Source organism: Anguilla anguilla, chromosome 12 (genome assembly GCF_013347855.1).
Source record: "Anguilla anguilla isolate fAngAng1 chromosome 12, fAngAng1.pri, whole genome shotgun sequence".
NCBI classification, from domain to species: domain Eukaryota; kingdom Metazoa; phylum Chordata; class Actinopteri; order Anguilliformes; family Anguillidae; genus Anguilla; species Anguilla anguilla.
The window spans coordinates 22,499,628-22,520,712 of record NC_049212.1 but is presented as its reverse complement, the minus strand read 5'-3'; the positions used below and the strand labels follow the sequence as shown (position 1 = coordinate 22,520,712).

Here is a 21,085-nt window from a genome sequence, read left to right as displayed (position 1 = left end):
TGTTCAAAATTCTCCAAGATTCATCAGTACATTGCTATAATTAATGACTTTATAATTCATTTTTAGTTTATTCATAATTTCTTAAAAAAGAATACATGGTTCAGTTACTGTATATATTCAGTTACCTTATGTGGTACATTCAATGTGTGATTTTTAATGTGGTTCCAAATCGCTGACGCCACCCTATATCTCTTTTCTCTATTTTCTCTAGTTTGGTGGCGTTGTATCGAAAATGGACGTCACCCCGCCCCGCCCCGCCCCTCCTATGACATCTCGAGTCACGTTATTTTGTCAAACTTGTTCCTGTAGCCTCACCCTCAACCTTCGCGAAGTTTCCCGAAGCGCCCGGTAATTTCCGGAAATAACAGTGAAACAAACGGATAGTCGAATCTCTTTAGCTAGCAACCTGAAAGTACAACCACGCACAGGCGGCTTCGGCGTTTGTGTCTTCCTGTATCTGGCTAGCAACCACCAGCGTTATATTTGATAACACATTTAGCCATATTTCGTTTGAGTTTGTGCAGTGCTTTATTATGTCTTTGCTGTGTTACAATAAAGGTTGCGGACAACGCTTTGACCCAGACAAAAACCCAGATGGTAAGTGAGTGTTACCTAACATACGACTCGTTAGATGAAGCCAGTGTTACTTGCACGTTTAGCTAACTAACAAGTTTTAACTAAAACAATAATATTAGTTTGCTGGATAACTTCGCTGGCTAGCTACCTGACTTGATCCTAGTTGACTAGCTAGACAACGTTGGCATGGCTCACTAGCAGTAGTGGTAGCAGCTATTATTACTCAAACGTTAAGTTAGCTAATGTTTTGGTAACGTTAGTCGGTCTTCAAATAATGTTATCTCAGCAAAAACTAACACCAGGTCGCTGGTTAGATAATGATTAGCGATATTCGTTTTTGAGGATAGTGGCCCTTACGTTGGTTATCAAGAAAAAAGATGCATGTGGACTATATTGTATCAGGTAAACCGGAAGAATAAAAATAGGAAAGGTCATCCCCATTTCAGGTTTTTCTATGGTATGTGGTTTGCACCACTCAGTTAATTGGTTTGCGCTGGTAAAATTTGCCTAAGTAGTAACTTTTCTTGTTGTCAGCAGCTAGCTCACGCTTGGTTAGCGAGAACAAATAATTAAGGTGGCTAGTTAGCGTTTGCTTAGTGAATGACTCTAATTTACGCGGTTAGCTACCAGTGTAATTTAGCTGGTTGATTTGGTGGATTCCTGAATTTTAACTGTTGTTTGAAAATGGTTGAGGCACGAGGTCTAAACTACAAACATAATTCGGCGATTTTCGGTGACAGCCAGGGCATGTATCAGTCAGGAAAGACACTGGGGGAGCGTCGGTGGCCGTGGCTTTCAAACATTTCGGGAGTAGCAAACGGTACAGAGGTCGCTGTTGTGAAACTGTCGCCCTTGGGAACAACGGTACTATCGTATGTGTATTATAGCTGCAGTCGTTTTGCCTCGTGTTTATGAATGGTATTTCCCCCCTCAGATTCTTGTACTTACCACCCTGGGGTTCCTGTCTTTCACGATGCACTAAAAGTAAGTTTCGCCCGAACGTAAACGGGGGGAGAAACTTTTTTTTAAAGAACCTCCTTTTCAGTTGAAAAGTCATGGTGTTTTTCATTGTTGTTTTAGGGTTGGTCTTGTTGTAAAAGACGGACGACTGACTTCTCTGATTTCTTAAGCATTGCTGTAAGTAAAGAAACCTGCTTCATACACCTGGCACAGAGTATTTTGTTTCTTTAGAATAGCGTGCGATTCTAAAAGTTGTTCCTCACAATTGTTCCTTGTAATTACAGAACTTGACAATTTTCTAATTGTAATTCTGACTTTTCTTCCCATAGCATTTAGGTGATCATTACAATTTTCCTTGTCAGTATTAGTGTTCATGTGTACCTTGAATTACTGAGTGCTATTGAAGTTCTTTTTGTGAAGGGGTGTACAAAGGGCCCACACAATAAAGAGAAGCCTCCTGAACCTGTGAAACCAGATGTCAAGACATCTGGTGAGAAGAAAGAACTAGAGGACCTGAAACCAAAGTTCAACGAGTATGTTATCCAAGCACCAAAACCCGTGGAGTCAATTCAGCGACCAAGGTATTGCCAAATCATATTATTGACCAGCCGTTATAGTATCAGGACATCCTCGCTTAGCGAAATTGACACTGATAAACTTGTATCTCATTCACACTGTTTGATTCTTCAGGAAACTAGGATGAAAAAAGAACCAAAAATAATGTACTTTTATATTATGTGTGTATGCAAATAAGATTTATGATGTAGATGTGCAAAATATATATTTATTTACATGTACAGTGGTGGACTGACCTGCTTTACAAGCTTTTGGTTGAGAGTATTCACAACACACCAGTGTGACTGATGTGCACAATCTATTAATATTACAATAAATGATTTAGAACTAGATTTAGGGAATGTTTTGCTTTTCTCAAAACTGAAGTGATTGATGTCATTACTCTTTTCTTGTGTACTTTAGTGGCGATGAGCCTATTATTAGGCTACAGCAAAAAGTCTCCCTCTCTCTGAAGCAGTCATTGGAAAAACTGAAGCTATCTGAAGTCAGTGAGCCCGAGAAGAAAGGTAGTTGTTTTTTGTGTTACACACCAGTATAATAAGTACAGTAAAATAAAAAATAGGTGAACATTACTTTGCTTTTCAGGTTTTAAATTGTCAAACCCCATTCTCCCACATTTAAAAACTAAAAGATTGAGGTGGTGGTGTACTATTGGTTCTTTTTACATTTATACAATATACAGGAAGGAGACATCATTGCAACACTTCTTGGAGGTGGTTATATTCAAAAGACCTTTACGAAGGCTGTTTTGCTGCTACCCGTGGGTAGTAAATGGTTTTCCTCTGATTGTTTCTCATCAATTACAGCCCTTTAAACTTATGAGTACCTTGTAACTGCTCTCTCCTGCAGTTTATGCCCCTCCCAGAGAGCACCTTCTTCATTTTAGTCATACTTTTATAGCCCTTTGAGCATGATAGATATGTACTGTATTTAAATAATACAATCTGTGTGACTCTTCTGCCATTCTCTTCTTGGCTTTGGGTTTGAGTGTAACAGTTACTTTTGTCTGAGCCCCAGCTTGCTGCATTTAATGGAAACGTATGCCACTGTCCATGTGTAATGTCTTTGGCTTCCTCTTTAAAATGATAAAAACTTGTATTTTTCAGAGGAGGAGGGTGATGAAGTGAAGATTGGGACATCCTGCAAAAATGGAGGCTGTTCAAAGGTACATGTTCCTGACTGTTTTGTATTTTTTAGTCGCCATTCTTAAAACTGCATTTATATGGTTGCACATGCATTATTGGATGGAATTTTCCCCTCTTATGTTTTCCAGACTTTCAATGGACCAGGAAGCAACGAGGAGGCGTGTATGTATCATCCAGGAGTTCCCATTTTCCATGAAGGGTAAGAGTCTCTTTTGTCTCCCAATCCCCATGTCTTCGCTCATTATAATGTGCTCTCTCGTGCTACAAAATTCTCAAGGACCAAGTGGGTGTTGTATGCCTTTAGTCAGTGTGATTTCCCCTCATAGAGCCCTTTATCTGGACTGTAGTCTAGGTCCAAAACCATTTTGAAATGACAAAAAGAAGCTCCTAAGTCCTGGTGCCCAGGGGAAAGCCCCACAAGACCACTGCAGGAGAATGACTGAAATTGTGGTTTGAATACTTAGGCCATACATGTTCTTCTGTCACCAGGATGAAGTACTGGAGCTGCTGCAAGAGGAAAACCTCAGATTTTAACACCTTTCTGTCCCAAGAGGGCTGTACAAAAGGAAAGCACCTATGGAAGAAAGAGGACACAGTGAGTTTTTCTTCTTTAGTCACAGGCCTTGGGTTTTCTTGTACTGTGCTACTAAAATTTCTAAAATTTGAACAGTTTTTTTTTTTTTTGCATTGGTCTGTGGGTTAATGGCAATTGAGCTACGGCTTTTATGTGCAATGGGGAATTACATTCATGGTGTATTGCTTTTATACTGTGCACAATACTGCAAAAGTTCCAGTATGTCTTACAGTTTAATAAATAGACCATTAGTCTATGAATGCTTAAATCATCACTATGCATGTTTACTGACAAGATTTTTGCTTTTGGGGAAATTTTCTTTCCTCACTTTGTTGATCTCTGTTTAAAGGGGAAGAAGATTGTGCCCTGTAGGTTTGACTGGCACCAGACAGGCAGCCAGGTCATGATCTCTGTCTATGCCAGAAACTCCATTCCAGAGTTGAGCTTTGTGGAGGGGAACAGCACAAAGGTAAGAGGCCCTGTCCAGTACTGCACCTTCTACCTGCTGCCACACCGTTACCAATTGGTCGGTAAGCACAACAAATGTGTGTTAGTGGTTATTAATAATGATACTGCTACTACTAATAATAGTAATACGTAAATGTGGACATTGATTGCAGTGTGGTTGCAAACAAGGACTTGGAATTGGATTGGTTTTTCATGAATATCTTATGCTAGCTGTCTTGTGACATTTGTTTCCCCCCAAATTACAGCTCAATATCCACATCATATTTGAAGGGGAAAAGGAATTTCAGCACAACATCGATTTGTGGGGTGTAAGTACAAATGATGCTATTTATTGTGAATGCTTTTCAGTCATTATGTACAATGTTTATGCTGACATTTGTTCAAACCAAACCTCAAGTAATCAGAAATTGTTTGGAACCTGTTGTTGAAAGGTTGGAACAAATTATAGCTTACACAGAAACTTTCTTGTTCTTAAACTGACCCTTGGATGCTGGCCAGGTCATCGATGTGAACAAGAGTGTCATGAACATGATGGCAACAAAGATTGAGATTGCCATGAAGAAAGCAGAGCCGATGACGTGGGCCAGACTCGATCTACCTCCGGTGAAAATTCAGCCTGCAGAAAAGAAGGAAAATGCAGACGAAGACCCCGATGATTAAAAAAGCGCATACACAGATTATTGAGACCACAGTGTCAGGGACGAACGGCATACTGAGGTGACTTGGTCATTTTGGCATACTGTAGAGAATCCACATCCTATTTTTCTCCCCCAGATACTCTGTACTGTATCCTCTGAACAATTTTAACCATCGTTTACCTCTGAATACCCGAGACAGGACCAGAGCCAGCAGGTTACCATAGCTACAAATCCAGAAAGTGTGCTTATAATAAGAAACATGGGTAATGTATGCAGTGGTTCAAATTTAGGGTAACCTCGAAGTTTGTCAAAATCAATTTTGTTTTCAGCCCTTTTCCCCCGCTGTGCACTAATGCTATTTTTCTGTACTTTCTTTTTGTTTTCTTACTCTTGGCATTCCACTGTACAGAATTCACTTATAGCTACACTATAAGTGAAAGAGATTTTAACTACTTCTCAAAGTGGGTTTTCTCAATACAGGTACCCATGTCCAGGTTATGTTTTGATTTAGTATTTTGTGGATTGCCAGCTGCACCCTTCCCCTCCACAACCAAATATTCATTTCCAAGCATGTATTCAAACTGCCCTGGTCTTGATATGGCAGTGTATGTTATGAGATTCAGTTAACGTTAGCTAGTGGGAATGCAAATCTGGTTACAGTAGGTGCATGCTTTTTCATGACTGATTGTGCAGTATACAGTAGGCCTTTTGTATTATAAAGGCTATTGCGCATTGGTATACTGAATGCACTTTGATTTGTATTGTGCCACTCTGCTTAATGTATACAGAAGCATGAGGAGGAACATTAAATTATTGGCAGCACAGATGAACCTGGCTAATATCCTCGTTTAGCATTTTTTGAAACCACTGGTTACAGTTTGTCATTTTAACCCAGTTAATATTACACCTGCTGCAATACCCACAATATTTGTCTGAACTGCACTGGGGATATTAACAGCTTTCAACTGTATTTTCATTTCCACAGTGAATACGTGGATTTATACTGCATAATTGTATCTTTGTTGTTTTTTTTTTTTTCAAAAGTGTACCAACATTGAAGTGGCTGTGCTCCTTTTCTCCATTGCATTTAATCTTCATTCGACTAATTCATGACCCTCAAGCTCAGTTTGGTTTTAAAGCGGATTCAGAAGTTTAATTTTCCTATAGCCACGGTGAATAAAAATCATGGAAAATGTTTGTGCTGTTCACATCACAGTAATCATAGTCATTGCATATTTGGCCCTCGGCTGTATTTTTCCACTTTACAATAGCTCTCTCGATTGTTCTTTCCTGAGAAATTGTAAATTCTGTTTACCGACAAATTTATCAGTGCTAAGCATAAAAGTACAAATCGGGCAAGAAATGAATGTAAGCCAGAGAAATTTCATCGGAACTTGGTTTCTTAAACTGCTATCCTCCGGGGGTGTTTGGCAAAGTTTGCTCATAATTAAGCTGCAGCAAAAGAAAATGTATGCTTTAAGTGTTTGTAGTTGCTCTGAATCAAAATAGCTTCACAACGTCAAGATCACCCACCTTGTTCCATTTTTCACTGCAAGTGATCGCAGAAGAGGCCAGCAGACCACATAGACCATTTTCATGCTGTGATTGCTGTCACTACCCATTACTCTTACCGTACCAAGCCTCCTTCCAGACTGCTTGCTGACAACCTGTTGATGTGGATGGAAATGCAAAGCGTTGTCCAGGAGACCACATTCAGGGAAGAAGCCCAGTTTGAGCAATTACTGTACTTTGCAAAGCATTCCTGGAGGATTGAAAAGTTCACAAGCCTTTTTAACACGGTACGTTGGCTAAACTTTGAGGATTTCATCACAAATTTCAAAGACTGCTTCTGTGCTGCTTATAACCATACTGGAGTAACAGGGCTGAAGGTGGCAAGATTTCCAGATTGGTTCTTGCTTGACTGGAAATACAGTGGAAAAACATTCTGAACTACATCGGAGTCATTTGAAAAAAACATTTGCATGTTATTTTGGAATATGGGAATGCTCATAACCAACAGTATACTTACATGGCCATCAAAGCATGAATTTGACAGCTGTCAAACTGCAAAGAATAATATAAACTCCAGTTTGGCATCGGACATGAACTTTAAAAAAAAGATTTGAAAATTTCAAATGTCAATTTGACAAAGCACAGTTTGTCCACTTCTGTCAAAAGTATGACAGAGTATTTTACCATTCTGGGAATTGTATACATGTTTCGTATTAAAGATTATCCTTCTTGAGTATTTGTCATCCCAGTGATGGAAGTGAGTCTTCAACTGATGTTTATTTTACCAATATTAACCACTTTCATCTTTGTTCACTTTTTAATTTGGAGGATTCACAATAGGGGTAGCATTTAATTACAAGCAAAAGCAGTCAAGCAACAGCATGCTTGGAGGTAACCCAGGAACATTTCAGAGTGGCTTTTCATCTACTACAGCATGTGTAAAATGTAGACCTTTAATAGCCAAAGAGACAAATACAAATAATACAACTTAAGTCACAAAACATTTGTGATCCATTCAACCTACACTATTGCTTATGATTAAGGTGGGATATATTGTCCCTGGAGATGGTACCGGTTTCATTTTTACAATCAAAGTAATTTAAGCTGAGAACATCTATCAGGATCCACCATTTTTTACCCTGTTGCACTGCCTGACAGCACTAGTGATTGGAGTCAGCAGACTTGGACTAACATCAGATGGTGGGGTAAAATTCCACAAAGCAGAGCCACAGTCTTGTGTCTCAGTCCTGATTTGATCTGGACATGGAAATACATAACAATGGATATAGGTTATTCCCACCCTATCATGTCTCTACATGTGACAATCCGCCACTCAGAGTATGTCACTGTTGGCATTACGGGCCACTTCACATGACTTCATATTTCAAGTGGATAATCATTTCTTGATTAAACAAAATGTGCAGCCAATTGGTACTTGAGAACAACAGCTGACCATCTCCAACTCTTAATACTCTCGACTCATTATGACTTGAAGATCCAGGTGAAACAACTTGTTTCACCTCCAACTTAACCCAGTGTAACTCCCCAGCATTCACAGGGTTGGATGAAACCCCAGACCCAACCCCAGGTCAGAGGGCTGGAGATGTATTTTTCCATTCAGAAAAGAGGCCTTCATGCGGCTGGCATGAGGGTAGTGGCCGCTGCGTGAACTGTGAAGGCTGCAATGCTGATCTGTCTTTTTACTTCTTCCCATGCAGCGGCGGGATCTTCAGAGTTCTCGATATCAAACATGGCGTCATAGATTCCAGGGAAAGACTCCCCGGCATACTTGTTATGACTACTTGGTGCAAAAATAATATGCCTGTCAGATTAGAAAAAAGAAGAGCAACATTTTAAAGGAGATCACAATGATCTGGCTATAGATAAAAATAAATATATGGTACAATAACACTGATTATTGATCAAATTTGCATTAGATTTTTACATTGTGATTAATGAATCTGTTGTTTTAATTTCACCGCAACCAAAGCCTGAAACTAAGATGAAAATGTTTAAATAGAGGTAATAGTTTAGATAGACCTGATCATTGTCTATAGATCTCCTTGCTAGGCAGATGTTGCATGGTGTTACACATTGGTGATGTCACTGTTATTGGCATGTGCTGCATGGGTCTTAGTTTTGATTTTATGAAATTGGCACAATTTCTAACCTGTAGAAAGGTCTCCCTGGTAATCCAAGGGGATCCACAAATGCCCTCTCCAGATACATCATCTGATCATTTACCATTCGGACCTCCATAGAGCTGGATGAAAGAACAAACAGTGCAAGATTCAATACTAAAAACTCAGAAAGACTATTTGCATTCGGATGTGAAACTCAGAAATAGACCTTGCTTACTTGGCCACGTCCAGGTGTGTAAGACGATTGTGGAAGTCCCTTGCAGCAGTTGTGAAATTATTCACAGCAGAAAAAAGAGAATCTGGCCCAGGAGAAAAGCACGACAAAATTAAAAATGTTTCAATTAGACAGCGGGACTTATTTCACTTATCTTTCAGTTGACATATTTTGACAATTCAGGGTCCTTACCACATCAATTACGTGTTCCTAGAATATGTGCATTTTTGTCAACTAGCTGTGCTTCTAGAAATGTGTAAAACTGTCATTTGGCCAAACATGTATCCAGTGAATTAATAAATTATTGTAGTGGATAACGTTTTGTGGGCTTAAATCTCCAATCCAATAATTTTGTAGCCCTGAGAACAGCTCCAGTTGAGTCAGACCTAGCTAACAAATTAGCAAGCAAACAGACACAGTTCCTGTTCCTGTAATTCTAATGACTGTTATCATAAGGCTCTGGGACCTTTGCTCACCTGCAATGTGTTATACAGCTGGCGTTTGGCTGTGTGAATGTGTGTGTGTGTGTGTGTGTGTGTGTGGGGAAGTGCCTCTCCAAAAAGACGGTCGCTCACCGAATAAGACCTGATATTTGAGCAGGTCGGCCTGGTGTTTCTGAGCGAGCATGAAGATGCTCTGGGCATATTTGTTCAGGTAAATGGCATACTCATTGCAGTCCAGTGGGAGGAGCTGGGAGTCAGCCAGCTGGAAGATGAGACCTCCCCTAACCTGGGCCACTGCTAGCAGCTTCCGGAAGGTGGGGTCGTAGAAACGTTCCACCAGTTCAAATGTCTCGTACACGCTGTGGTATACTGGGTAACTGCTGTACCTTTCAGTTTTCTGTCAGACACACACACATGCACATACATACAAACATCAGGTTTTCCCTGAGAACCTGCAAGAATCTGTTTGAGCAGTAAGGCAATGAATGTGGGCAATCAGCCTTTCCCTGTGTAGCACGAGAGCTGTGGTGCAGTCATCTCACCCTGTTCTTGGTGTATCTGGCCCTCCCAGAAGCGATTCCCAGTCTTATGAAGTATGCTTCAAAGTCACTGCCTGAGCCCAGCTTGCTGATTCTGCAGAGGGAGATGAAAGCATCATGATCATTGGGGCCATAGCTATAAACCAGGCATAACTGAACATACAACCCTAATTCACAATCTCAATCCAGGATAAATCCAGGTCTGTCAGCATAAACAAAAATGAATTAATTTATATAATTCACTACCATGTCATTATGATTACTAGTCAACCAGCTTATGAGACACATTTTTAGTTTGTTAATATGCATATGAAGTGAATGGGTACACCAGATAACTCCTCTCTCATGCAGACTTTCTGGTTGGAGGTTTTGCAGATAGACTCCCCTTGCCCGTAGATATCCGCATTTGCAGAATTTTCTATTGACTGAATGTAGATTGTACATGAAATTTCTTAAATACTTTCAGATAGTCTACATTTTCTTTCCATTTCTCTTACACTTCATGAACAAATATTCTGCAACGTGCATTTATGGCCAAAAATCACCGAACCTTTCAATCCAATAAATCTTATAAAGATAGTGAACTTAGTATTATTTGAAGCAGTGTCATTGATGAAGTTGAAGTTATGTTTCCTTTTTTTTTTTACATTTTACCTGGGTGCGTCTCGATCCCCCGTCCAGTTGTCTTTTTTGTGCCAGCTCTCATAGAGAGATATCCCAGCATCCTCTTCATCAGGACTGGCAATCTCAAGAAATAAAACAAATGAAAATACAGTGAAACTGAAGAGGAGAATCAAGGCCATAAATGGCAACAAGAGTTGTTCAACAAAAAAAAACTATTTAAAGGGATAGTTTCCCACTTTCTGGGAATTTTGATATTTAGCATGTGTGACCACAAACCACCTAATGTACCAGCCATTGTAAATGTGGCAGGTTCTCAGGAACGTATGCAAATACCAAAAATTTCCTTCAACACACACCAAAACTCTAATCAAAAACATACGGCAAAACTAAAATAAAATATTTTGAAAAACCAAGAAAGTGAACTCGCTTTTGTTGACTGAACGAAAGCTTGAAGTCTAAAAATGTCTGGGAAAGTGCAGTGGTATGTGAAAGTTAACTTAAGTAAACTATTAGGTTTTGTATTCCAAGTCATAATGTCCTTGGGTCACATCAAGTTCTTTTTTATATTTTTTGTTAATGGTTTATCTGGCGTCCTACTTGTGTGACAGCGTTCTTTTCCCAGCCATATTACTCATGTGCACAGCTCACTATAATCACCAGATACATCCATTTCATTTTGGCTTTCCACTGCTGAATACCCATAAATGTGTTCAAAGACATTTAATGATGTTGACCACAGTGACATTACCTGTTTGGTGACATCATACACAAGAGTGTGGAGTGATGGTGTGCAGTCTACCCTCAAGGTGTAAGTACCTGCAGTCATAACAGCTTAGTCAGAAATAAGAACAGTCTTGTAGTTTGTAACACTAGAATTCACATGCCTCTTTGGAGCTTTTGTGGGCCCGTTAAATTCTTTGGATCTTTCACACCTGATAATTAACACTGTCCTTCCCTGTTGTTTCCTCACAGAAGGTGAACTTTAGTAACAGGGCAAAAAGAGAGCCAGATCTCACCTTCTATAGCGGAGTCAGCATTGATGTAAGCCACAGCTCTGTCTTGCAGCAATTTTGAGTTGTCCTGCAAATTTAAACCAAATTTAAGGCCACAAATATTGGCATTTATTTAGGATGTACATCACAACGCATGAGATGCTACAAAACAAAGTAACCGCATGCCAAATGTGTGGTCTGGGGGATTTGGAAAAACCTGCTCTCAATGCTGCAGAATAGCCATAACAATAATTTCACTTAAATGTGTCAGATACTACGAGTTGCATGTGTGACTATGTGTTTGGTCTTTCATAAGCAGTCTCTGCAATTTGTGTATGTAACTGCTTGGCGATATGCTAAGAGAAATGCAATCTACTGCAGAAACTGCACAAAATTGCATTCCTCTCTGTAGCAAATCACCAAAACAGTGACGTACACGTATTGCAGAGACTGTTTTGGTGAAATGCTAACTGCTCAATGGCCACAATGATGTCAATGGAAACCCTGAAACCTCAGCCCATTCTGTGGATCCCAGCAGCCCAAACTCCTCTGCATCCCAGCTGGCAAAGATGATCGTCCGCCTGGGTCTCCAGCCTGAAGGGAAACAATGCTACAAGGATTAAAGGTTCTGGACCATATGTAGAAGTAAACACACGTGTGAAAAAGATTAATTGTTCCTTATACTGAAACCGAACACTGTTCCCTATTTGGTGACAATGAATATATTGTTTTCTATGCTGTGAGAAAAGAAACACTATTCCCAATGAGGTCATAGAGGTAAATATGCAAGGAGTATGATTAGCTCCCTTGGCTGGGGACCTAGTTAATAATATCTTTTGTGGTGTGGAAGCTTCTGCCATTATTCAAACCCACAGCAGACATAACTCTTCACACCTATACTGTGAGGATAAACATAAATTTATATATGATATTAATGATGGTTACTGTTATTCTATAATAACAAATCTAGACTTTCCATATTTTGTTTTAAGACCATTGCGGCTTTTGATATTATGACACTCGTTTGAATTAGATAAGATAACTATCCTTAAATACAAAGTAAATGCAGCAGTAGCCTCACGTACACTTATTGCTACGATAAACCCCTAACAGGTTGAAGCGTTAAAAATCTTTGAAAGATCTGTGAAACAGAATGGCGGGTAACACTATGTGTGTACTTAATTTGGCAGTTGATAAGAGCGTAACCACAAACCTTGATTGACAAGCTTCCCAGCACTCCTCACAGACTCATGGACTACGGCCGCGCCTGAGATGGGGTCGATCCCACCAAACACCCACGCGTCCCGGTGACCCCCCAGGATCACGTACCTGTCTGGGAAACAGCAGGCCGTTCGTCAGGCGGTGGCCCTGAATGACCTCCGGGTGTGGGCTCAGCACTAACTTTACCTCATCCCTCAGTCTTTGAGCTCTACAGCCTGGGGCTGCCAAGTACCTAAAGCCGAATATCCTATGTGGATATGCACGGATAACACATTGTGTCCAGACATTTTTCTCTTACCAGTGTTCACAAAAAATATTCAGAACATATCTGGAAGATTTGCAGGAAAGTCTGAACATTGGAAAATGAATGGAAAATGAAACAACAGTAATTTGTTGCAGACAATAAAACACATTTTAATGAATTCCTTCATGCCTTGACAGATGCGCTTATTAAGCATGATGAACAGATAGACCCCCCCCATCAGAATACATAAACATACGGGTCATTTTGTTGATTTATCAGATACAGAGATAATTTTGTCTCTGGACACCCACTGCCTAGTTCCTGCAATCCTGTGGAAGCCAGCAACACAGGGCATAATAACTGAAACAACTAATAAAAAAATTCCAGAAGCAGTCAATAACATACAGCGCAACAATACAATCAAGCATTTATATAATGCAGGCACTAAATTATAGCAACTCTTTAGGTATTTTTGTATGCCATCCCTGGGCTCCACAGGGGAGGGTAACCATGAGATACACCGTTTCCTGATTTGTTTGTCAGAGGTGTCCTGCATGCGGTTGGGTGGGATGAAAAATGGGTACGAGTTCTGGTGCTAGTTTTGAGGTTCCGTGATGTCATACCTGGTTCCACAGCCCCTCGAATTTTGCCGATGACATTGTAGATCCTGGTCACCTGGTTGTTTGTGTGGATATTCATCCTGACTTTCCTGGAGAGGGAAGAGAACAGGTCCTCTTTAAAAAAAAGGACATTGTGGTTTGTTTTACATTATACATAACAACTATAAATATTATACAGTGAATGCCATAGTTTAGTCCCAAAATGTAAAATGATCATACTTTAGTAAGCAGCATTTTTGGCATTTTAAAGAACCCTCTATAGTTAGTTTTTTTTTTTTTTTTTAAATCTCCCAGCAGATCTCTCCCTTTGGGATATACAAGAGCCTTCATTATCGTGAACTGGGAACGGTGCCAGCTATTAATTAGGGAGTCACAATGGGGATGAAGGAGCAGAAAATGTACAATGAATACAGAACAGGCCTCTTGTTTTAAACTCCTTCATTAGACAGAAAGGGTCCTGGCCAGTCTGTCAGCTGGTCACAATCGGTGTGTTCCAGTTAGATGCACTAATGTTACGCCGACTGATGCTTAGCTTGATTGTCAACAAACGTGTTTGTGTTCAGGACTAACAGCCTAGTTTGTGGTGAGTTTAGGTAAACTAAGACAGAACAGACTTATCTCATTCCATCCAACACAAGCATCAGCTCTGTAAACCAGCGTTAGTGAGCAGGCAGTTCTTGATAGCATTTGTATTTTTTTTTTACCCTATCAATAAATAACCAATACTCTTGTCAACAGCAAATGGGTGTAGGTTCAGAGTTTGTCCATAACATTTGCATAAGATTTATGGCCCCCTCCATAAAGTGCTTTCCTCTCAATAGTGCTGGTGAAGGTTCAGGAATACTACATGCACAAACTAGGGCTGTGGGGCTTAGTGCCAAAAGCAGTACACTCCATATCTTCTAAGGCTGGATCAGCTGCTGACAGGTAACCAGTAGTTATGTCCAATGTCCAAACTATATTTTCCACTCCTTCACCTGCCTCAAAGGCTAAGACCAAACAATACAACAGCATAATATACCCTCATGGTTCACTTCATTGATTTTAAAGGAAATACTATGATGACTACAAAATGCTGTGAATAACTAGTAAAGCATCACACGAGTAAAAAAACAGTGGTTTTTGCATCAGGGTTCCAAAGCTGTGAAATAACCTTCCACAGATTGTGTGGGAAGCAGACACTATTGCAGTTTAACTTACACTATATACCTCACATACCACTTCACAATCTTGTTTAATACTTGCCCCCTATAATCCAATACCTCTGTGAAGCAATGCAGAGAAAATAAAGATTTAGTGACTTATTGATTTATGTTTACGATGACTAGTACATCTTCATTAGTCTTGTAAAAAGAATATGGGGCTTAAGAAAGAAACTGTTTTGAAATGCAAGGGTGCCTTACAGTCTCAGGTTTCCTGCCTCTCACACCTGTGTGGATTCAGTCTTATATATCACCATCTCCACTCTGCATCTCCTACCCAATGCACTTCCCTAACTCTTATTCCTTTCCACTTTTAGCTTGCTTTGTGGGGGTTCAGCCTGGTGTTTACCATGAAGTGTACAGTAGTAAATTCTTTGTAAAATGCGCAATGCAAATATATTTGATTTGATTGCAATGCAACACTCACAAATACCACTTTCCCAATGGACTGGATAATCTATTTGTTCTCTTCCTGAAGTAAAGGTTAAGAGGTTCTTACTGTGTGGTGAACCCTGCTGTGAATCCAGGCCCAATCCTATATGAGACATTGAGGTCCCCCTTCCAGTTGTTGGGGGGAATTTCTCCCCCCATATTTCTGTGATGAAAGTGATGTAACAATGGAACAGTAAAAAATGGTTAATATGTGTCATTAATAGGACAGCATTATCAATTAGAAAACAGTCATTTATTGATATTCTCGTGAGGATTTACGATCTGGACATAAACTCACTTGAGCAGATTGACAGCATCATTGTAGCCAATGGGATGCACAGGAATCTTGGGAAGCCCAACTCCCTTATCAATGCTCAATCTGTAGGTGTATTCTGCAGAAAATGTGGGGAAGAGATGCAAAACACATAATATTCTCTTAACTACCATGGTCAGCATGCAGAACACCTAGATGAGCTGCCAATTTCAGTTTCACCAGCTGCATAATTGCTCTTGCACCTTTGGCAGGGTAACCAGGCGTCAGGGGGTCACCCGCCCCATTGAGGTTCAGGACATTCCCCCTCTGGGCTCCTCCCCCGGGGAGGTTCCACCCATCTGGGTACGTCTTCACCCCTGGAGCGCAGTAGTCAGCCGGGTCTGAAAAAAGGATTATGCCCATTGCACCTGCAAGGATGGCATTCTTCACCTGCAGGAAGAGAGAGAGCTGGGACTCCCACAGGAAAGCTCTGTCTATTTGTTGTAAGCTAACATGGCTCTGAAACACAAGGCTCACCTGCCATAATTCACTCACTGTTACCACAAGTGTGCATTCTGTGTCCATACCAGTACCACAGAGCTCAAGTCACTTTGTACCCGTCTGTGGGTATATCCAAGAGTACTAAATCTACCTTAGGTAATATGCAGTCCTGGGGAGTTACATGTTATTCTTTTCAAAACAAAAGTTGATCCTGACCTTGTTACCTCTGAAGATTTTGCCATATCTTGCGATGACAATCTTGCCGGTGCAATTGATTCCCATTTCACGTTCAAGTTGAAAAAAGTCCTCCGTACGCCCATAGTTCACATAAACTAGATCACCCTATTGGAGAAGAACACAGAGCATCTCAACAGTGGAAATCACTCTGTTTGTCCTGTTTAAAGGAACCATGCAATGAGGTTATTTTGTCATGTAGCGTTTCATGTGAGCCCATCTGCACTGATAAGTCTTACAGAATAAAAATTAGTGCAGATGGGCTCAAACTATATTTCATCCAAGATAAATAACAAATATTGTAAAACCAAGGGGGTACGGATATATTCAATACATTCATTCTCAAAAATGTTTTTTTTGAAAGATGCTTCTGTATTTTAAGACAATAATTTTTTTAAACAAAGGTGTCAAACATAGTGCCAGTATGTTTGTAATATCAACACATGAGCAGCACCCATGGTTATATATTAATCACAAATGAGATATGCAGTTGACATTGACAAACCGATTCCACTCGCACACATAAGACAGAACAAACTTGAGTTGAGACAGAGATGGGCTGGAAATACGAATGGCCTACACGTGGTAACGGCGCGGTGTTGAATACAGCCCCCTCACCTCAGGCTGGCCTTTGGCCGAAAAAGCACTGTACGGTGGGACGATATCAGAGATGTTTTCATACCCCTCGGGCACAGGCTCCGAGAGGGAGGTACTGTACACCTGCAAAGCAACAATCATACAAATCCCTAAAAACCGTTACACGCAAGCAATTGAGGAATGCTTCTTACAGCACGCTCTTCTCAATGAGGCTTTCAGTGGAGCCTTGGCCACATCTGCAGTCCATCTCCTCTACTATCCATACTTCTCTATGGGAAAGCTGACATCCATACACGGCATTGTTATACACAAGTCTATCAAGTGTTTAAATAAGACATGAACATGAATATGAGTAAAGAGTAAAGATAATTATACATCAACCTCATAATTAGTAATGGGCCTTGGGTCCGCATTGGGAATGTATTGTAATAAAGTGGCATTGTACCGATGTAAGCATTATGTAGTTCTTACTGTAAGAAAACCCTCAAGACAAAATGTAATAACATATGTACATAATTAATATTTAAATCATGAAGTGAGCAATAGCCAGCATTGGTAGAGTTTGGGGGGGTCGCGATCTAAATCCATCTCCCCCCAGATTCGCAATTTCAGCTAACCAAAATACATGCCCCCCTACCCGTTTCACAACTGCAAATCTCCCCCACCCCTCGCTGTGAGGGCAAGCTGAACCCCCACCCCTCCTGTCCACAATAGCAATATGAGCCCCCCATCCCCCCAGTTCACAATCGTAATCTGATACCCCTCCCAACCTGCCTCTCCAGTTGGTGGAGTCCCCCAGTGCCTAAAAGTTCCTTATGGTAGCCAGGCAGTAGCAGGTCACTGAGGACAGCTCCTTATTCCTCTTACCATGCACAGTAATAAAGCAGTGTACCTCGTTCCCTTGGTCATCGATGATGGAGATGAAGTTAGGGCTGGTCTGGTTGGGGTAGGACAGCAGCACATCGTAGGGCACTATCTCCACCGAGTCCAGTCCAAACTGCAACCACTCGTCCCTGATCTGCTGGGCTAGGCGGAGGTTCTGTTCAGTTCCCGCCAGGTGAGGGAGCCGTGTGAATTTCCTGAGGGTAGCAGGAATAGGATGCCATCCAAAGGGCTTCAGGTGAACCCTAACTCTTAAACATCACTTCTTTCGTAGGAAACATCTAAAACTGCAGGTCTGCATCTCAGTTGTGGTTATGCTGCTGTACCCTTGAGCAAGGGCACCGTTTCTTCAAATGTATAGTTACTATGAAGAAACATAAGCTCCATATATCAAGGCATGCTATTAAGGAAATAATACAATACAGTAGTAATGTACTGTACAGTACAGTAAAACACAGCACTTAATGCACATAGTTCTTACATTTGTAAAAAGCATAATTAAGCAGGCAAGTGATTGTGTCACTCTGCTCTATTTAGTGCAATAATCATAGAGCTATACAAGTAGGAGAAAGGGAGATATAGTACGTTCCAAATTCGATAGCATTGCAATGCTGAGGTGGACCTGTACAAAATGCCTCAAGAGCACTTGGCTTCCTGCACAAAATCAAAGAGCAAAGTAGCAATTACAGCATACTGAGTACACTGAAACAATGTCATAATCATTTATAAAGTGTTGATACAGAAAGTAAAGGTCAACAGCCCAGCCCCTAATTGAACCGACCATCATGCATTCTACCTCAGGTGCTGCTTGATTTTGTCAGCTTGCATTTCATCCAGGAAATCTCGCAGGTATCTGTGAGACGCTGTCACACTGCTGTCACTTTGAGTGGGTCTTGCGTACCAACCTTGAAGAAAAAGCCAAAAAATGCTCTCCCCCATTTTCAAACCGCTGCAGCAAATTCTCATTTCTAAACAAACATTTATCCTCGAGATTTCCCACCATCGCATTTTTGTGGTTAATCTTTCATACTTCTTGACTAATTATTTTGTTAAATCAAGCAGACTGTGTCGTAGACTAAATCTGAACTGCAATGTAGCCTACTGCAACTGGCTTAGGTGGCCACATATTTTAGTACAAAACTGTTTGACCATAGCTCAGAAGAGATTAAAAACTATAAAAGGCTACACAGGCATGCAGTACAGGGAAAGCAACATACAATAAATAAATAGTAGATAGCCTACTACTTTCGATAGTAAGAGGAGAAAATTCATAACTTACCTATTAGGAAGCCATTTAAGAAAAACACCGTCGCAACGACAAACCAACAAATCCATTTGACAAGTCTGCTATTCTGGACCCCCATTCGTCTTATCAAACTATGTTACACAACATTTAGCTTGTATTTCGTCTCAACTCAGAAAGTCGATCTACATGTGACGAAAGCAGAACATCCACTCCGTTACAGTGTGTATGTGTGTGTGTGTGCGGGCGCGCGCGAGAGAGAAATAATTGAACAAATGGTTGTGGCAGCGTGGGAAGGGGGCGGCTCTTGGCGGTTCGGAATGCAAACTCTATGCAGCTGCGCTACAGAGATTAAGAAACTATTAAATCAAAGCAGCGGGCCACATTCTTTAAAAAATGCAGAATTCTGTCCAACGTTTCCTATAAGTTATTTACAAAACAGTGTATAGGTATAAATACATAAATAATATTGCAATTCATACAATATTCACATCCATTATTTATTATTCTGTCACAGTATAGCATGTCTGTTCATTACCAGCTCTGCTATGCAAGATGCAGTTATCTGAATGCAAGTCCTCAACATCCAGTACATTGTGACTGCCGTTCTCTCACTTGAAATGATCTTCAACAGCATTTAACCCTTTAAGGTGTGCGATCACAAATATGTGATTAGAATGTTTTAACTGAACATTCTAAGGCTGGTGCAATGTTCAATCACTACTAATAATTGAAAGTAATGGAGTTCCAGAACACTGACTGAATTTTGGAAAAACATTCCAAAAAACCTACTCTTTAAAGGGATTAACCTCAGATGGAGGGAGAGGCAGAACCCCTCCTCAGGCTGACTCTCAGTGAAAACACTAAATGTCAGCCAGCCTTAGGCAGCTACATGGAAACTGAAATATCTGCTAAAATAAGAAGTTACTATAAAAATGATCCAAGTGTGGATCCACACTTACACACATACACAGCAGTGCTTTGACAATGCCTCAGGGGAAATAGATAGGTAAAACAGAAGAAATTAACAAACAAGGATCTATTTCCAAATGGGAAATGTTAATGATAATTTTAAAACATGGTTGTTGTTGATTAATCAATTAGGTGATATTATTCAGATTTCATTGTTTATTACATTTACATGAAACAAAAACTTTGACACAAACTTCTGAAACAACATAAAAACAAGTTAAAACATTACAGACACAAGCATAAAACATACAAAAACAAGAGATATGCTAACATTTTAATGCCTTGTGCAAATTGATTTCTAATCATTTGTTTGTGATTTATATTGCAGAGAGAATTAAAAATGTTTGTTTTTCTTGGCCAGTGGAACTTAGTGAAAAGTAGTGTCCAGATAGAACTGGCTGAAAGAAGAGCTGCAGAGGCAGTGTGGGGGTTTCACTGTAACAAGAATGGCCTTCAATCTCTCTGACTGGCTATAGAATTATATTAGCTGTGGCTGGGTGCTGCTAGTTGTTTTTCTTGTTTGACTGATGAATCTTTACAGTTTTATTTTATCTTTGATGGAGAGGAAGGTGTATCAGGACATGATGTTAAAAGTGAGAATAAAACCCATGAGTGAGGTGTAGAAAGCTGTTACAATGTCCTTCTTGATGTTGAGACTCCTCAGCATCCTCAGTGGGAACAGGTGCTGCTTGGCCTTCCTGTACACAGTGTTAGTGTGCTGGGAGAAAGACAGGAAGCTATCTATCTCTGTGCTCAGGAACCGAAAGAACCTGAGGGGTTCAATGAGGGGGAAAGGGGTGTCAGATATTCGCCTTCCCTCAAAACACAACTCTTTGGTCTTGGAGACATTGAGCTCCACTTGGCTCCCCAAGATCCAGGGTGTCCAGTTTGCCCATATAATCGCAATATGAGCACAGGGAGTTCTTGTCTCTTCAGGCAGGCCACCAGGCCCATGTTGCCTGTACATTTCATGAATATCATAGCATTGCCATTACATGCGATTCCATTGGTGTAGATGGAGAACATGATGGAAGATCTAACACAGCCCTGAGGGACCCCTCTGTTAAAATGATATTGTTGATTTAAAACCAATTACCAAAATATGTCCAACCAGTAAAAAGTGTTTAATAAACCTAGTTTTGGGGTGACCTGCAGTCCACGGAGGCATGTCAACAGTGTGTCTATGTGTGTGTGTTTGAGTGTGTTTGTGTGCATGTGTGTGTATTGTAGTAAAAGTCAAAGTAATATAAAGTTTTCAAGTAAAGTAATATCATGTTGCCCA

General features: G+C 40.4%; 2 protein-coding genes across 2 annotated transcripts; one reads left to right on the top strand and one right to left on the bottom strand.

Annotated features, from left to right (window-relative positions):
- Window positions 1-306: 306 nt before the first annotated feature.
- Window positions 307-6,134, top strand: chordc1a (cysteine and histidine-rich domain (CHORD) containing 1a). Its single transcript, XM_035384490.1, has 11 exons — window positions 307-597; window positions 1,511-1,560; window positions 1,657-1,713; window positions 1,957-2,117; window positions 2,515-2,618; window positions 3,219-3,277; window positions 3,386-3,456; window positions 3,747-3,852; window positions 4,181-4,300; window positions 4,545-4,607; window positions 4,798-6,134. Exons 1-11 carry the CDS (start codon window positions 534-536, stop codon window positions 4,957-4,959), a joined length of 1,017 nt encoding a protein of 338 aa, XP_035240381.1. The 5' UTR covers window positions 307-533; the 3' UTR covers window positions 4,960-6,134.
- Window positions 6,135-7,386: 1,252 nt separating this feature from the next.
- Window positions 7,387-19,094, bottom strand: naalad2 (N-acetylated alpha-linked acidic dipeptidase 2). The gene is made up of 19 exons (XM_035384487.1): window positions 18,868-19,094; window positions 18,385-18,493; window positions 17,599-17,785; window positions 16,728-16,829; window positions 16,092-16,217; window positions 15,638-15,824; window positions 15,420-15,513; window positions 15,189-15,284; window positions 13,491-13,576; window positions 12,616-12,735; window positions 11,914-11,996; window positions 11,427-11,490; window positions 11,159-11,226; window positions 10,441-10,532; window positions 9,790-9,880; window positions 9,380-9,644; window positions 8,808-8,889; window positions 8,620-8,712; window positions 7,387-8,271 (listed from the first exon to the last, which is right to left on the bottom strand). Exons 1-19 carry the CDS (start codon window positions 18,950-18,952, stop codon window positions 8,082-8,084), a joined length of 2,220 nt encoding a protein of 739 aa, XP_035240378.1. The 5' UTR covers window positions 18,953-19,094; the 3' UTR covers window positions 7,387-8,081.
- Window positions 19,095-21,085: the final 1,991 nt, after the last annotated feature.

What these genes read in the sequence shown, in the direction of transcription:
- chordc1a (XM_035384490.1), top strand. Translation starts at nt 534, where the DNA reads ATGTCTTTGCTGTGTTACAATAAAGGTTGCGGACAACGCTTTGACCCA. An exon ending in CCCAGACAAAAACCCAGATG is followed by an intron (nt 598 to 1,510) that starts GTAAGTGAGTGT and finishes TTCCCCCCTCAG; the next exon opens with ATTCTTGTACTTACCACCCT. An exon ending in TCTTTCACGATGCACTAAAA is followed by an intron (nt 1,561 to 1,656) that starts GTAAGTTTCGCC and finishes TTGTTGTTTTAG; the next exon opens with GGTTGGTCTTGTTGTAAAAG.
- naalad2 (XM_035384487.1), bottom strand. Translation starts at nt 18,952, where the DNA reads ATGGGGGTCCAGAATAGCAGACTTGTCAAATGGATTTGTTGGTTTGTC. An exon ending in AAAATCAAGCAGCACCTGAG is followed by an intron (nt 17,786 to 18,384) that starts GTAGAATGCATG and finishes TGCTACCCTCAG; the next exon opens with GAAATTCACACGGCTCCCTC. An exon ending in TGTATGATGTCACCAAACAG is followed by an intron (nt 10,533 to 11,158) that starts GTAATGTCACTG and finishes TTATTTCTTGAG; the next exon opens with ATTGCCAGTCCTGATGAAGA.